The sequence below is a fragment of the Oncorhynchus keta genome, chromosome 18 (genome assembly GCF_023373465.1).
Source record: "Oncorhynchus keta strain PuntledgeMale-10-30-2019 chromosome 18, Oket_V2, whole genome shotgun sequence".
Classification (NCBI taxonomy): domain Eukaryota; kingdom Metazoa; phylum Chordata; class Actinopteri; order Salmoniformes; family Salmonidae; genus Oncorhynchus; species Oncorhynchus keta.
Genome location: NC_068438.1, coordinates 17,308,921 through 17,325,381, shown reverse-complemented (window position 1 = coordinate 17,325,381; position 16,461 = coordinate 17,308,921). Strand labels below are relative to the sequence as shown.

General features: G+C 45.4%; 2 protein-coding genes across 2 annotated transcripts in view; one reads left to right on the top strand and one right to left on the bottom strand.

The window, feature by feature from the left end:
• The window catches only part of LOC118379069 (calpain-5-like), a 37,898-nt gene that overhangs the window by 3,837 nt on the left and 17,600 nt on the right, over nt 1–16,461 (bottom strand). Inside the window, exons 3-6 of the mRNA XM_052467502.1 lie at nt 9,254–9,385; nt 3,248–3,456; nt 2,973–3,165; nt 2,690–2,883 (exon numbers count right to left, since the gene is read on the bottom strand). Coding sequence (XP_052323462.1) covers nt 2,690–2,883; nt 2,973–3,165; nt 3,248–3,456; nt 9,254–9,385 — 728 coding nt within the window. The remainder of the gene's footprint in view (nt 1–2,689; nt 2,884–2,972; nt 3,166–3,247; nt 3,457–9,253; nt 9,386–16,461) is intronic.
• Nucleotides 3,928–7,114, top strand: LOC118379067 (olfactory marker protein-like). Its single transcript, XM_035766077.2, has 2 exons — nt 3,928–4,213; nt 5,562–7,114. Exons 1-2 carry the CDS (start codon nt 4,121–4,123, stop codon nt 5,988–5,990), a joined length of 522 nt encoding a protein of 173 aa, XP_035621970.1. The 5' UTR covers nt 3,928–4,120; the 3' UTR covers nt 5,991–7,114.

Sequence of the window (16,461 nt, the reverse complement as noted above, 5' to 3'; positions counted from 1 at the left end):
TATGCATAGATGACAAGAGAGTGCAGTGGTGTGGAGAGTGGAGGAGGGCAATGCAAATTGTCTGGATAGCCATTTGACTAGATGTTCAGGAGTCTTATGGCTTGGGGGTAGAAGCTGTTTAGAAGCTTCTCCACTTCTCCACCTGCTCCACTACAGCCCCATCGATGAGAATGGGGGCGCGCTCGGTCCTCCTTTTCCTGTAGTCCACAATCATCTCCTTTGTCTTGATCACGTTGAGGGAGAGGTTGTTGTCCTGGCACCACACGGCCAGGTCTCCGACCTCTTCCCTATAGGCTGTCTTGTTGTTGTTGGTGATCAGGCCTAACACTGTTGTGTCATCTGCAAATTGAATGATGGTGTTGGAGTCGTGCAGTCATGAGTGAACAGGGAGTACAGGAGGGGGCTGAGCACACACCCCTGAGGGGCCCCTGTGTTGAGGATCAGCGTGGCGGATGTGTTGTTACCTACCCTTACCACCTGGGGGCGGCCCGTCAGGGTCCTTAGCGTAGTGATGAGCTTTGAGGGCACTATGGTGTTGAACGCTAAGCTGTTGTCAACTAATAGCATTTTCACATAGGTGTTCCTTTTGTCCAGGTGGGAAAGGGCAGTGTGGAGTGCAATAGAGATTGCATCATCTGTGGATCTGTTGGGGCGGTATACAAATTGGAGTGTCCTTGGGTTTCTGGGATGATGGTGTTGATGTGAGCCATAACCAGCCTTTCAAAGCACTTCATGGCTACAGATGTGAGTGCTACGGGGCGGTAGTCATTTAGGCAGGTTACCTTTGTGTTCTTGTGCACAGGCACTATGGTGGTCTGCTTAAAACATGTTGGTTTTACAGACTCAGACAGGGAGAGTTTTTGAAAATGCGAAGACACTTTCTAGTTGGTCAGCGCATGCTCGCGGTACACGTCCTGGTAATCAGTCCGGCCCTGCGGCCTTGTGAATATTGACCTGTCTAAAGATCTTACTCACATCGGCTGCGGAGAGCGTGATCACACAGTATTCCTGTACAGTTGGTGCTCTCATGCATGTTTCAGTGTTATTTGCCTCAAAGCGAGCATAGAAGTAGTTTAGTTCATCTGGTAGGCTTGTGTCACTGGGCAGCTCTCGGCTGTGCTTCCCTTTGTAGTCTGTAATGGTTTGCAAGCCCTACCACATCCGATGAGCATCAGAGCCGGTGTAGTATGACTCGATCTTAGTCCTGTATTAACACTTTGCCTGTTTGATGGTTCGTCGGAGGGCATAGCGGGATTTGTCTTATAAGCTTCCGGGTTAGAGTCCCGCTCCTTGAAAGCGGCAGCTCTAGACTTTAGCTCAGTGCAGATGCTGCCTGTAATCCATGGCTTCTGGTTGGGGTATGTACTATCTGACCACTTTTTTATTGATCGAGTCACTGGTGCTTCGTGCTTTAATTTTGGCTTGTAAGCAGGAATCGGGAGGATGGAATTATGGTCAGATTTGCCAAATGGAGGGCGAGGGAGAGCTTTGTATGCATCTCTGTGTGTGGAGTATAGGTGGTCCAGAGTTCTTTTCCCTCTGGTTGTACATTTAACATGCTGATAGAAATTTCGTAAAACTGATTTAAGGAGCCGGGGCTACTAGGAGCCGGGGACCACAAGTTTTCCGCAAGTTTTCTTGTTTGCTTATGGCGGAATACAGCTCATTCAATGCTATCTTAGTGCCAACCTCTGACTGAGGTGGTATGTAAACAGTTACGAAGAATACAGATGAGAACTCTCTCGGTAGGTAGTGTGGTCTACAGCTTATCATGATATACTCAACCTCAGGGTAGCAATAGCTTGAGACTTTTTTTAGATATAATGCACCAGCTGTTATTGTACAAAAATACATAGTCCGCCGCCCCTTGTCTTACCATCGTATATCGTATAATCAGCCAGCTGTATGTTGATATTGTTGTCGTTCAGCCACGACTCTATGAAGCATAAGATGTTACAGTTTTTATATCCCATTGGTAGTTTAATCTTCCCAGTAACTTGTCAATTTTATTGTCCAAAGATGGCACGTTTGCTAGCAGAATTGAGGGAAGTGGTTTACTCGATCGCCTTCGAATTCTAGGAAGGCAGCCCGCTCTCCTGCCTCTCTTTCTCTGCCTCCTCTTCACGCAGATCACTGGGGGTCGAGGCCTGTTCCCGAGGGAGCCGTATATCCTCCACCTCGGGCTCATCAGAGTCGTGAAAGAAGAAAAAGGATTCTGCTAGTCCATGGTGAGTAATCGCAGTCCTGATGTCTAGCAGTTCTTTCAGTCATCTTTCAGAGACGGTAGTGGCACCATTATGTACAAAATGAGTTAAAAAAATACAACGCAGATAAAAAACACAATCGGTTGGGGGCATGTAAAATGTCTGCCTTCTGCTCTCCATAAAGCCAGCCAGCCATACAAATAGCGTTCCCCCCCGTTCCCAGGTATCCACATGGTCCTAAAGTCAGAAGGTTAACGCCACTAAATTGCATTTGCCTTTTAATTCGGGATTTGAATGATTTCCGTAGCCTATTTTAAATTGTTGGTGTTGAGCTAGCTAGGATATGGCGACTGTCATTCCCAATTGGCACCTCTGCACACACTCTTCTCCCCCACTACCAGGCCAGGTCTTCCTTGTGAAAGAGGTCTTCTGACCTCAATAGGACATGTTGTAAAACTAAAGGTAAATAACATTTTAAAACCTACCTGTCGCTCCAGGCACCGTTCCACTCTTTCTCTCCCCAGGGGTTTCGGAGTCGTATCATTGTGAGTTTGTCGGACTTGAAGTAAGCCATGAGGCCGTGACCCAGCCGGACTTTTCTAACGTCTGTCACAGCGTAGGCATGACCCTTCACCAGACCACAGGCCAGACGAGCCTCCATCTCTGCTGAACTGGCCGCCTGCAGGGAGGGGTGAAGGGTCAGGATTCTAGGTGTATGTGTGTATGTGTGTGTGTGTGTGTGCGCACGTGCATCTGTGTGTGTTATACCCGTATGGAGGCGCTGATGAGGCCTCCTCTGTTGTGGACCTTGAGGACTCTGTCGAACAGCGTTGAGCATTTCTCCTTGTCTGTACTCAACCCTTCCTCCAGTAGGTCCAAGGGCTCCGAGACACCACCCGTAAAATCCACCAACGCATCCGCTGTGTTTCCCCCGTCCAATGCCTCGTAACACCCATACATCCTACACACACACACACACACACACACACTCAGCAAAAGCAACACATCCTACACAAACACAACAGTCCATCTATAGTACTAACTTGGCGTAGGCCTTCTCCGCCAGAGCGCTCCAGAACTCGTTGCTGTCATTGGAGTGACAATACACCAAGTTGCCGTTCGAAGTGGGCAACCGGTCGTCGATGACAACATCCACCCATTCTCCAAAGCGCCAGAAGCGGAAGTGGAAAATTCCGGCGTAAGACTCCGGCTTGTCCTCATCCCATTCCTGGTCCTTATGGTCCGGGATCACCTGGGAAAGAGATAAGATGCTCAGAACACGTCACAGCTGCATGGCCTGGCTGGTCTAGAGGTAATGCTGCAGCCTCCGGCACACGTCTTTGGGGTTCAAATCCGGCCTACTGCCCTTTGATACAATCACTCTCTAACTTTCCCCACTACCAGTCTCTCTCACTATCTGCTCAATACAAATCGGAAAAATCACAGCTAACAAGCAACCACCTAGTGCATCATAACAACCAAACCAAAATGTACACACCACAAACAGACAATGACACACACACACACACACACACACACACACACACACACACACACACAGCCAGCCAGCCAGCCAGCATTTGGGTATATTAATAACCAGCCCATCCAGCTATGACCAACAAGCTCCCAGAAGCCATCAGGAAAATCCCTGGTTCCTCTTCTGATGTCATCACTTCCTGTTGCCTAGCGCCACCACACACTCCCTCCTCCCCCTCCCCCTTCTGTTCTCCATCCCTCCCTCACTGTACATGCCACACAATCAATAGTCCCAACCAGAGAACCAACTCAACCATGTTACCCTCTGGGAAAGAGATGGCATAAGAGACAGAGACGGAGAGGAACAGAGAGAAACTATCTGCAGACACAGACACACACAGACAGACAGACAGGCCTCGTTCCCTCCCCAGCAGAGAAAGATGAGCTCACAGACAGGCACAGACCCGGCCGCGGCCCCCTCGTCCGGCTCAGCCATGGAGCTACGCTTTGCAAAGGACACTTCCCTCACTGAGGTAAGACTGTTCAGATGAGGTTGAGATGTGGCTAAGATGAGGTTGTGGTTAAGATGCATGGGTCAGATATACTTAGATATATGCCATGGGGCGGCGCACAGTTGGCCCAGCGTCGTCCGGGTTAGGGGAGGGTTTGGCTGGCAGGGATGACCTTGTCCCATCGCGCTCTAGCAACTCCTGTGGTGGGCCGGGCGCAGTGCACGCTGACACGGTTGCCAGGTGCACGACGTTTGCTCCGACACATTTTTGCGGCTGGCTTCCAGATTAAGCGGGCATTGTGTCAAGAAGCAGTGCGGCTTGGTTGGGTTCGTGTTTCGGGGGATGCATGGCTCTAGACCGTCGCCTCCCCCGAGTCCGTACGGGAGTTGTGGAGATGAGACAAGACTAACTACCAATTGGCTTCCATGAAATTGGGGAGAAAAGCAGGTAAAAAAAAACAAAAACAAAGTAGCCTATTTACTGACAAACGGACAGTTTTCAGGAGTCGACTTGTACTGAATGGTATCTGAGTATCCAGTACGTCCAGCAGATTATAGTTATACTATTATAAAAGTATTATTATTCTACAATGTGATTCGCAGGTGTGTCCAGTCTCTGCAGCTGAGCGGTCAGAAGTGCAGTTATATTATAGTATTATGATTACATTATTAATATAGTTATTATTGTTACTAGGTAATGCGGCTGCGTGTCCAGTCCCTGCAGCGGAGCGGTCAGAAGTGCAGTTATATTATAGTATTATGATTACATTATTAATATAGTTATTATTGTTACTAGGTAATGCATTATTAATATTATATTATAGTTATGATTACATTATTAATATAGTTATTATTGTTACTAGGTGCGGCTGTGTGTCCAGTCTCTGCAGCTGAGCGGTCAGAAGTGCAGTTATATTATAGTATTATGATTACATTATTAATATAGTTATTATTGTTACTAGGTAATGCGGCTGCGTGTCCAGTCCCTGCAGCTGAGCGGTCAGAAGTGCAGTTATATTATAGTATTATGATTACATTATTAATATAGTTATTATTGTTACTAGGTAATGCGGCTGCGTGTCCAGTCCCTGCAGCTGAGCGGTCAGAAGTGCAGTTATATTATAGTATTATGATTACATTATTAATATAGTTATTATTGTTACTAGGTAATGCGGCTGCGTGTCCAGTCCCTGCAGCTGAGCGGTCAGAAGTGCAGTTATATTATAGTATTATGATTACATTATTAATATAGTTATTATTGTTACTAGGTAATGCGGCTGCATGTCCAGTCCCTGCAGCGGAGCGGTCAGAAGTGCAGTTATATTATAGTATTATGATTACATTATTAATATAGTTATTATTGTTACTAGGTAATGCGGCTGCGTGTCCAGTCCCTGCAGCGGAGCGGTCAGAAGCGACAGGACGGGGAGCGGTTGCTCCTCCCCCACGAGGCTGTTTACTGTCTGGACTTCTCCAATCAGACGCTGACGTTCGTCCACTGGTCGGTGTCTCTGATTGGTCATGGCAGAGTGACCATCACAGGGATCTCCCAGCTCTGGACCCCTGACCTCACACACCTGATGACCCGGCAGCTTCTTGAACCCGTCGGAACATTCTGGCGGAACGCTGGTGACCCGGAGGACACGCCCCTCAAGTGTCTGGAGGCGGACATCCAGGAGTTTGGGGAGCGAATCGCAGAGCTGGCAAAGGTCCGCAAGGTCATGTACTTCCTGCTTGCCTTCAAGGAGGGGGCGGAGGCTGACAAGGTCAGCATCTCCATGGAGTTCAATCAGGCCTGACCTACAAACCTTAAAGGGATACTTCTGGATTTTGGCAATGAGGCCCTCTGGATACCAAAGTGTGTACTTTTCTGTGTCCAGTATGAAAAAAGATATAGGTAGCTTTGCAAGCCAATGCTAACTAGCTTTCGGGCAATGACTGGAAGTCTATGGGTAACGCTAGTTAGCACTGGCTCGTGAAACTACATTTATCTTCCTTCATACTGGACACAGAGACATAACAATTGTAACCACAAGTTCATCCAACTCTGGGGAAGTAGATAAAGGACCTCATTCCCAAAACCCTGAAGTATCCCTTTAACTGCTTCCTCTTCCCTCTACTCCTCTAGTCTCCCTCTCTCCATTCTAAGGGAATGCCTTCTACTACAGCCAGTCTAGGTTGGACCAGTCTACACTCCTATCCTTCTCCTTACGCCCCCCGCCCACACACACTGAGTCCCATCTCTCATCTGTGTGTGCGTGTGTGTGTACTTCCTTCCTGAGTGTCTATCTAGCTATCTATCTATGCATGTCAGTCAACAAGCGGCTAGAAACCATGTTTTGAAGGTAAAGTAGTTACACAGTAGGCTGCAGATTCAAACTATAGATACAGGTAACTGTCAAAATAAAGGAAACACCAACATAAAGTGTCTTAATAGGGCGTTGCGTCACCACGAGCTGCCAGAACAGCTTCAATGCGCCTTGACATAGATTCTCCAAGTGTCTGGTACTATATTGGAGGGATGCAACACCATTCTTCCAAGAGAAATTCCAAGATAAGTTTTGTTGATGGTGGTGGAAAACGCTGTCTCAGCCGCTCCAGAGTTTATACAGGACGAAGTATGATCTTAATTGCTTAATTAACTCAGCAATCACACCTGTGTGGAAGCAGCTGCTCTCAATATACTTTATATCCCTTATTACCCAAGTGTTTATTTTATTTTGGCTTTATTTAGCTGTACATTTATATTTAAAACCTGAATGATATGAATAGCTTGTTCTGATCCTTCTTTATAGGGTATATTAGAGAACCAATGCTGCAATGTAACTTCAACCATATTCACTTTGCATGAAATATCACAACAATATTCTCTAAACTGGCCATGTCATCTACTGTTGTCCAATAAAGAGCTGTAGGTACTCTGTCCTGCTGTGTTTGTGTTAATGGTCAGGACAGGGGACAGGACAGACATGGCTTAGCCTCAGGCTACAGTAGCTACGGTTGCTGTTCATTCATAGGGAAATCAATACACACACTTTCCCTCCCTCTCTCTCTCTCTCTCTCTCTCACACACACACACACAAGTGGTAGACTACATACCAGAAGGCAAATGTAATACTTTAGAGAGAGAGAGAGAGAGAGACAGAGAGAGAGAGACAGAGACAGACAGGCAGACAGACACACAGAGAGAGACAGAGAGAGAGAGACAGAGAGAGAGAGACAGAGAGAGAGAGAGAGACAGAGAGAGAGAGAGAGAGAGAGAGAGAGAGAGAGAGAGAGAGAGAGAGAGAGAGAGAGAGAGAGAGAGAGAGAGAGAGAGAGAGAGAGAGAGAGAGAGAGAGAGAGAGAGAGAGAGAGAGAGAGAGATTGACAGAGAGACAGAGAGACAGAGAGAGACAGAGACAGACAGGCAGAGTTAATGAGAGTGATCCGGAGCACATTATTATAGCAGCACCCTCCCAGTGGATTAATAAGTGTGTGTGTGTGTGTTGGGGTAGAGGGGACAGTAGGAAAGTACAGTTTGGTCCAATTAATAACACCATCTCTGTGTTAACAAGCTACTTCTAGAACACATCGTTACTGACTCTTGATAGAACATGTCGTTAAACACCGGGATTAAACAACCATTAATTAATCCACACACACACACACACCACTACTCATAACAACAATAATGTATTCCCTGGGAGATAATAATAACAGTCATGATGGTGCAGATGTAACAGAGGTAGTTTAGTTAGAACAAGTGACCCCGCCTGAGGTTTCAGCTCAGCGGACTAACACAGTACCGGTGACTAGGTTGGGAAACAGTCCCAGCTCGAGGGCAGAGAGCCTGTGTTAAGAGGAAGACCCACCATAATGAACGTTGGTTGTGTGCAGTAGACCACCTTCTGGCTGTCGACTAACAGTCGCACTTCAACATGTAGAATCATCCGGGAAATGAACAGAAAATGCTTAGATCTCTTCATCAGACCGGTCCATTTAGCGCTCTCCTGCCAGCTCTGTTTGTGGAGTGAAATACGCTCTCCAACCCAACAGCAGCTGTTTTCTCAGTGATCCTCTGTTGTTCAGGAAATGGAGAAACATAATAAACCTGCTCAATTGTTTCAGATGAAAGATCAGAGCCCTCTCTGTGATGTGATGGTTTAGTGAGGTAGGGGTACAGAGTTATATCATGCCAGTAACATCAGTCCACAGCTTAAAATATCACCAATGGCGCTGCCCAATTGGTACCTTTTCATTGTCAAGCAGGGCAGTCACGTGTGCATGTGAAGCGAAGGACTACTATTCTGAGCCATTGCACGGATAGGCACAATAGAGAAGGTGAACCTGTTAGCAACACAGTGACGTCCTTCTCACTAGGAGCCAGGGGTATGGGGCCAGGGGTATGGGGCCAGGGGTAAGGAGCCAGGGGTAAGGAGACAGGGGTAAGGAGCCAGGGGTAAGGAGCCAGGGGTAAGGAGCCAGGGGTAAGGAGACAGGGGTAAGGAGCCAGGGGTAAAGAGCCAGGGGTAAAGAGCCAGGGGTAAAGAGCCAGGGGTAAAGAGCCAGGGGTAAAGAGCCAGGGGTAAGGAGCCAGGGGTAAGGAGCCAGGGGTAAAGAGCCAGGGGTAAAGAGCCAGGGGTAAGGAGACAGGGGTAAGGAGACAGGGGTATGGAGACAGGGGTAAGAAGCCAGGGGTAAAGAGCCAGGGGTAAGGAGACAGGGGTAAGGAGACAGGGGTAAAGGAGCCAGGGGTAAGGAGACAGGGGTAAAGGAGCCAGGGGTAAGGAGACAGGGGTAAGGAGCTGGTGAAAAGTGGTGGAAAGTTGAACACAAAATGTTGAGACCAGTGGGACTAATGCTAATGATTCCCTGTGAACTCAGTGGAAAAAACACACACTGCCATCTCAGAAGGGCCACACCACCACACACACACGAACACAAAAACAAACAAGCCACTCCTCCAAATAGGAGTCGGAAATGATAATAAACTCCAAGTCATTCTGTGTGTGTGTGTGCACGCTTGTCACACACCCAAGGCAAACAAACACACTACATGCAGACGGTCAGGGATCCTTACCTTTTGCCACAGAGTTTCTCTGGATGCCAGGGAGGAGCAGGCCGCTACGAACCAACAGTTCCCCAGCTGGCCCTGGAGGAGGTCATGAGCACTGATACCATCCACAAACAACTTGGGGTTATCACACAGCTCCTATAGAGAAGAGACAACATGGGGTTATCACACAGCTCCTATAGAGAAGAGACAACATGGGGTTATCACACAGCTCCTATAGAGAAGAGACAACATGGGGTTATCACACAGCTCCTATAGAGAAGAGACAACATGGGGTTAAAGCAAGATTTACAATACTAAGGAATGTCTCATGTGTATTCGACTTCAGTGCAGTCTGACTATGTGCATTTGTATCAAATTGTACATTTAAATGAAATGATAAAGGGAGGAGGGGACAACATGGGATTAACACACAGAGGGAAGGGTGGGAGAAAGAGAGGGACAGAAGACAGAGAAAGAGGGGGGTGCAAACAAGAGAAATGAGACAGGATATTAGGCTAACCACCCCTTTCCCCAATTAAAATTCCATTCTAAATCAACAGTCAAAAGAACAAGTTTCTGAGATGCATCTGAGTAGAAGCCAAGAGAACCATTAGTGATAAAGATCTCTTCCTCTCCTCTGTCCATCCATCCATCACTCTATCCTTGTTAATTAATGACACCCAGAGACTGTTTTATGTGGCTGTGCTGCTCTCTCTGAGCTGACCACTAATGGCAGGACGGAGGGAAGGTTTCCCAACAGTCTGGGTGCGTCTCAACTTCCACACGATATAGTGCGCTAACTACGACCAGGGCCCAAATGGGAACATAGAGGTCCCAAGTGTCACCTAGAACCACAGATCATTAAGTCCCTTTTCCATCCGCGCCTTCCCTCAGCCCCAGCAGAGAACAGCCTCTCTAGGCAACGTGTGGTAGGACATAGGGCAGGGCGATATGGCCAAAATATCATATAAACAGTATTTATTTTTTAGACTCTATTTTACATTTTGAATAATAAAAGTTGTACATTTGCTTTATGAGTAGTGAGTGATCCTAGGGTGCTTTATGAGTAGTGAGTGATCCTAGGGTGCTTTATGAGTAGTGAGTGATCCTAGAAGGCTTTATGAGTAGTGAGTGATCCTATAAGGCTTTATGAGTAGTGAGTGATCCGAGAAGGCTTTATGAGTAGTGAGTGATCCTAGAAGGCTTTATGAGTAGTGAGTGATCCTAGAAGGCTTTATGAGTAGTGAGTGATCCTAGAAGGCTTTATGAGTAGTGAGTGATCCTAGGGTGCTTTATGAGTAATTAGTGATCCTACGGTGCTTTATGAGTAGTGAGTGATCCTACAGTGCTTTATGAGTAGTGAGTGATCCTACGGTGCTTTATGAGTAGTGAGTGGTCCTAGAAGGCTTTATGAGTAGTGAGTGATCCTAGAAGGCTTTATGAGTAGTGAGTGATCCTAGATGGCTTTATGAGTAGTGAGTGATCCTAGAAGGCTTTATGAGTAGTGAGTGATCCTAGAAGGCTTTATGAGTAGTGAGTGATCCTAGGGTGCTTTATGAGTAATTAGTGATCCTACGGTGCTTTATGAGTAGTGAGTGATCCTACGGTGCTTTATGAGTAGTGAGTGATCCTAGAAGGCTTTATGAGTAGTGAGTGATCCTACGGTGCTTTATGAGTAGTGAGTGATCCTAGAAGGCTTTATGAGTAGTGAGTGATCCTACGGTGCTTTATGAGTAGTGAGTGATCCTAGAAGGCTTTATGAGTAGTGAGTGATCCGAGAAGGCTTTATGAGTAGTGAGTGATACTAGAAGGCTTTATGAGTAGTGAGTGATCCTACAGTGCTTTATGAGTAGTGAGTGATCCTATAAGGCTTTATGAGTAGTGAGTGATCCGAGAAGGCTTTATGAGTAGTGAGTGATCCTACAGTGCTTTATGAGTAGTGAGTGATCCTAGAAGGCTTTATGAGTAGTGAGTGATCCTAGGGTGCTTTATGAGTAGTGAGTGATCCTAGGGTGCTTTATGAGTAGTGAGTGGTCCTAGAAGGCTTTATGAGTAGTGAGTGATCCTAGAAGGCTTTATGAGTAGTGAGTGATCCTAGGGTGCTTTATGAGTAGTGAGTGATCCTACGGTGCTTTATGAGTAGTGAGTGATCCTAGAAGGCTTTATGAGTAGTGAGTGATCCTAGGGTGCTTTATGAGTAGTGAGTGATCCGAGAAGGCTTTATGAGTAGTGAGTGATCCTAGAAGGCTTTATGAGTAGTGAGTGATCCTAGAAGGCTTTATGAGTAGTGAGTGATCCTATAAGGCTTTATGAGTAGTGAGTGATCCGAGAAGGCTTTATGAGTAGTGAGTGATCCTAGAAGGCTTTATGAGTAGTGAGTGATCCTACAGTGCTTTATGAGTAGTGAGTGATCCTACGGTGCTTTATGAGTAGTGAGTGATCCTAGAAGGCTTTATGAGTAGTGAGTGATCCTAGGGTGCTTTATGAGTAGTGAGTGATCCTAGAAGGCTTTATGAGTAGTGAGTGATCCTAGAAGTCTTTATGAGTAGTGAGTGATCCTAGGGTGCTTTATGAGTAGTGAGTGATCCTAGAAGTCTTTATGAGTAGTGAGTGATCCTAGGGTGCTTTATGAGTAGTGAGTGATCCTAGAAGGCTTTATGAGTAGTGAGTGATCCTACGGTGCTTTATGAGTAGTGAGTGATCCTAGAAGGCTTTATGAGTAGTGAGTGATCCTACGGTGCTTTATGAGTAGTGAGTGATCCTAGAAGGCTTTATGAGTAGTGAGTGATCCGAGAAGGCTTTATGAGTAGTGAGTGATACTAGAAGGTTTTATGAGTAGTGAGTGATCCTACAGTGCTTTATGAGTAGTGAGTGATCCTATAAGGCTTTATGAGTAGTGAGTGATCCGAGAAGGCTTTATGAGTAGTGAGTGATACTAGAAGGCTTTATGAGTAGTGAGTGATCCTACAGTGCTTTATGAGTAGTGAGTGATCCTAGAAGGCTTTATGAGTAGTGAGTGATCCTAGGGTGCTTTATGAGTAGTGAGTGATCCTAGGGTGCTTTATGAGTAGTGAGTGGTCCTAGAAGGCTTTATGAGTAGTGAGTGATCCTAGAAGGCTTTATGAGTAGTGAGTGATCCTAGGGTGCTTTATGGGTAGTGAGTGATCTTGCTTTATGAGTAGTGAGTGATCCTAGAAGGCTTTATGAGTAGTGAGTGATCCTAGGGTGCTTTATGAGTAGTGAGTGATCCGAGAAGGCTTTATGAGTAGTGAGTGATCCTAGAAGGCTTTATGAGTAGTGAGTGATCCTAGAAGGCTTTATGAGTAGTGAGTGATCCTATAAGGCTTTATGAGTAGTGAGTGATCCGAGAAGGCTTTATGAGTAGTGAGTGATCCTAGAAGGCTTTATGAGTAGTGAGTGATCCTACAGTGCTTTATGAGTAGTGAGTGATCTACGGTGCTTTATGAGTAGTGAGTGATCCTAGAAGGCTTTATGAGTAGTGAGTGATCCTAGGGTGCTTTATGAGTAGTGAGTGATCCTAGAAGGCTTTATGAGTAGTGAGTGATCCTAGAAGTCTTTATGAGTAGTGAGTGATCCTAGGGTGCTTTATGAGTAGTGAGTGATCCTAGAAGTCTTTATGAGTAGTGAGTGATCCTAGGGTGCTTTATGAGTAGTGAGTGATCCTAGAAGGCTTTATGAGTAGTGAGTGATCCTAGAAGGCTTTATGAGTAGTGAGTGATCCTAGGGTGCTTTATGAGTAGTGAGTGATCCGAGAAGGCTTTATGAGTAGTGAGTGATCCTAGGGTGCTTTATGAGTAGTGAGTGATCCGAGAAGGCTTTATGAGTAGTGAGTGATCCTAGAAGGCTTTATGAGTAGTGAGTGATCCTAGGGTGCTTTATGAGTAGTGAGTGATCCTAGAAGTCTTTATGAGTAGTGAGTGATCCTAGGGTGCTTTATGAGTAGTGAGTGATCCTAGAAGGCTTTATGAGTAGTGAGTGATCCTAGAAGGCTTTATGAGTAGTGAGTGATCCTAGAAGGCTTTATGAGTAGTGAGTGATCCTAGGGTGCTTTATGAGTAGTGAGTGATCCTAGAAGGCTTTATGAGTAGTGAGTGATCCTAGAAGGCTTTATGAGTAGTGAGTGATCCTAGGGTGCTTTATGAGTAGTGAGTGATCCTAGAAGGCTTTATGAGTAGTGAGTGATCCTAGGGTGCTTCATGAGTAGTGAGTGATCCTAGAAGGCTTTATGAGTAGTGAGTGATCCTAGAAGGCTTTATGAGTAGTGAGTGATCCTAGAAGGCTTTATGAGTAGTGAGTGATCCTAGGGTGCTTTATGAGTAGTGAGTGATCCTAAAAGGCTTTATGAGTAGTGAGTGATCCGAGAAGGCTTTATGAGTAGTGAGTGATCCTAGGGTGCTTTATGAGTAGTGAGTGATCCTAGAAGTCTTTATGAGTCGTGAGTGATCCTGGGGTGCTTTATGAGTAGTGAGTGATCCTAGAAGGCTTTATGAGTAGTGAGTGATCGTAGAAGGCTTTATGAGTAGTGAGTGATCCTAGGGTGCTTTATGAGTAGTGAGTGATCCGAGAAGGCTTTATGAGTAGTGAGTGATCCTAGGGTGCTTTATGAGTAGTGAGTGATCCGAGAAGGCTTTATGAGTAGTGAGTGATCCTAGGGTGCTTCATGAGTAGTGAGTGATCCTAGAAGGCTTTATGAGTAGTGAGTGATCCTAGAAGGCTTTATGAGTAGTGAGTGATCCTAGGGTGCTTTATGAGTAGTGAGTGATCCTAGAAGGCTTTATGAGTAGTGAGTGATCCTAGAAGGCTTTATGAGTAGTGAGTGATCCTAGGGTGCTTTATGAGTAGTGAGTGATCCTAGAAGTCTTTATGAGTAGTGAGTGATCCTAGGGTGCTTTATGAGTAGTGAGTGATCCTAGAAGGCTTTATGAGTAGTGAGTGATCCTAGAAGGCTTTATGAGTAGTGAGTGATCCTAGAAGGCTTTATGAGTAGTGAGTGATCCTAGGGTGCTTTATGAGTAGTGAGTGATCCTAGAAGGCTTTATAAGTAGTGAGTGATCCTAGAAGGCTTTATGAGTAGTGAGTGATCCTAGGGTGCTTTATGAGTAGTGAGTGATCCTAGAAGGCTTTATGAGTAGTGAGTGATCCTAGGGTGCTTTATGAGTAGTGAGTGATCCTAGAAGGCTTTATGAGTAGTGAGTGATACTAGAAGGCTTTATGAGTAGTGAGTGATCCGAGAAGGCTTTATGAGTAGTGAGTGATCCTAGAAGGCTTTATGAGTAGTGAGTGATCCTAGAAGGCTTTATGAGTAGTGAGTGATCCTAGGGTGCTTTATGAGTAATTAGTGATCCTACGGTGCTTTATGAGTAGTGAGTGATCCTACGGTGCTTTATGAGTAGTGAGTGATCCTAGAAGGCTTTATGAGTAGTGAGTGATCCTACGGTGCTTTATGAGTAGTGAGTGATCCTAGAAGGCTTTATGAGTAGTGAGTGATCCTAGAAGGCTTTATGAGTAGTGAGTGATCCTATAAGGCTTTATGAGTAGTGAGTGATCCGAGAAGGCTTTATGAGTAGTGAGTGATCCTAGAAGGCTTTATGAGTAGTGAGTGATCCTATAAGGCTTTATGAGTAGTGAGTGATCCGAGAAGGCTTTATGAGTAGTGAGTGATACTAGAAGGCTTTATGAGTAGTGAGTGATCCTACAGTGATTTATGAGTAGTGAGTGATCCTAGAAGGCTTTATGAGTAGTGAGTGATCCTAGGGTGCTTTATGAGTAGTGAGTGATCCTAGGGTGCTTTATGAGTAGTGAGTGGTCCTAGAAGGCTTTATGAGTAGTGAGTGATCCTAGAAGGCTTTATGAGTAGTGAGTGATCCTAGGGTGCTTTATGAGTAGTGAGTGATCCTACGGTGCTTTATGAGTAGTGAGTGATCCTAGAAGGCTTTATGAGTAGTGAGTGATCCTAGGGTGCTTTATGAGTAGTGAGTGATCCGAGAAGGCTTTATGAGTAGTGAGTGATCCTAGAAGGCTTTATGAGTAGTGAGTGATCCTATAAGGCTTTATGAGTAGTGAGTGATCCGAGAAGGCTTTATGAGTAGTGAGTGATCCTAGAAGGCTTTATGAGTAGTGAGTGATCCTACAGTGCTTTATGAGTAGTGAGTGATCCTACGGTGCTTTATGAGTAGTGAGTGATCCTAGAAGGCTTTATGAGTAGTGAGTGATCCTAGGGTGCTTTATGAGTAGTGAGTGATCCTAGAAGGCTTTATGAGTAGTGAGTGATCCTAGAAGTCTTTATGAGTAGTGAGTGATCCTAGGGTGCTTTATGAGTAGTGAGTGATCCTAGAAGTCTTTATGAGTAGTGAGTGATCCTAGGGTGCTTTATGAGTAGTGAGTGATCCTAGAAGGCTTTATGAGTAGTGAGTGATCCTAGAAGGCTTTATGAGTAGTGAGTGATCCTAGAAGGCTTTATGAGTAGTGAGTGATCCTAGGGTGCTTTATGAGTAGTGAGTGATCCTAGAAGGCTTTATAAGTAGTGAGTGATCCTAGAAGGCTTTATGAGTAGTGAGTGATCCTAGGGTGCTTTATGAGTAGTGAGTGATCCTAGAAGGCTTTATGAGTAGTGAGTGATCCTAGGGTGCTTTATGAGTAGTGAGTGATCCTAGAAGGCTTTATGAGTAGTGAGTGATACTAGAAGGCTTTATGAGTAGTGAGTGATCCGAGAAGGCTTTATGAGTAGTGAGTGATCCTAGAAGGCTTTATGAGTAGTGAGTGATCCTAGAAGGCTTTATGAGTAGTGAGTGATCCTAGGGTGCTTTATGAGTAATTAGTGATCCTACGGTGCTTTATGAGTAGTGAGTGATCCTACGGTGCTTTATGAGTAGTGAGTGATCCTAGAAGGCTTTATGAGTAGTGAGTGATCCTACGGTGCTTTATGAGTAGTGAGTGATCCTAGAAGGCTTTATGAGTAGTGAGTGATCCTAGAAGGCTTTATGAGTAGTGAGTGATCCTATAAGGCTTTATGAGTAGTGAGTGATCCGAGAAGGCTTTATGAGTAGTGAGTGATCCTAGAAGGCTTTATGAGTAGTGAGTGATCCTATAAGGCTTTATGAGTAGTGAGTGATCCGAGAAGGCTTTATGAGTAGTGAGTGATACTAGAAGGCTTTATGAGTAGTGAGTGATCCTACAGTGATTTATGAGTAGTGAGTGATCCTAGAAGGCTT

Coding starts and splice junctions, on each gene's coding strand:
- LOC118379067 (XM_035766077.2), top strand. CDS start 4,121: ATGAGCTCACAGACAGGCACAGACCCGGCCGCGGCCCCCTCGTCCGGC. Junction 4,214..5,561: donor AGGACACTTCCCTCACTGAG/GTAAGACTGTTC, acceptor TATTGTTACTAG/GTAATGCGGCTGCGTGTCCA.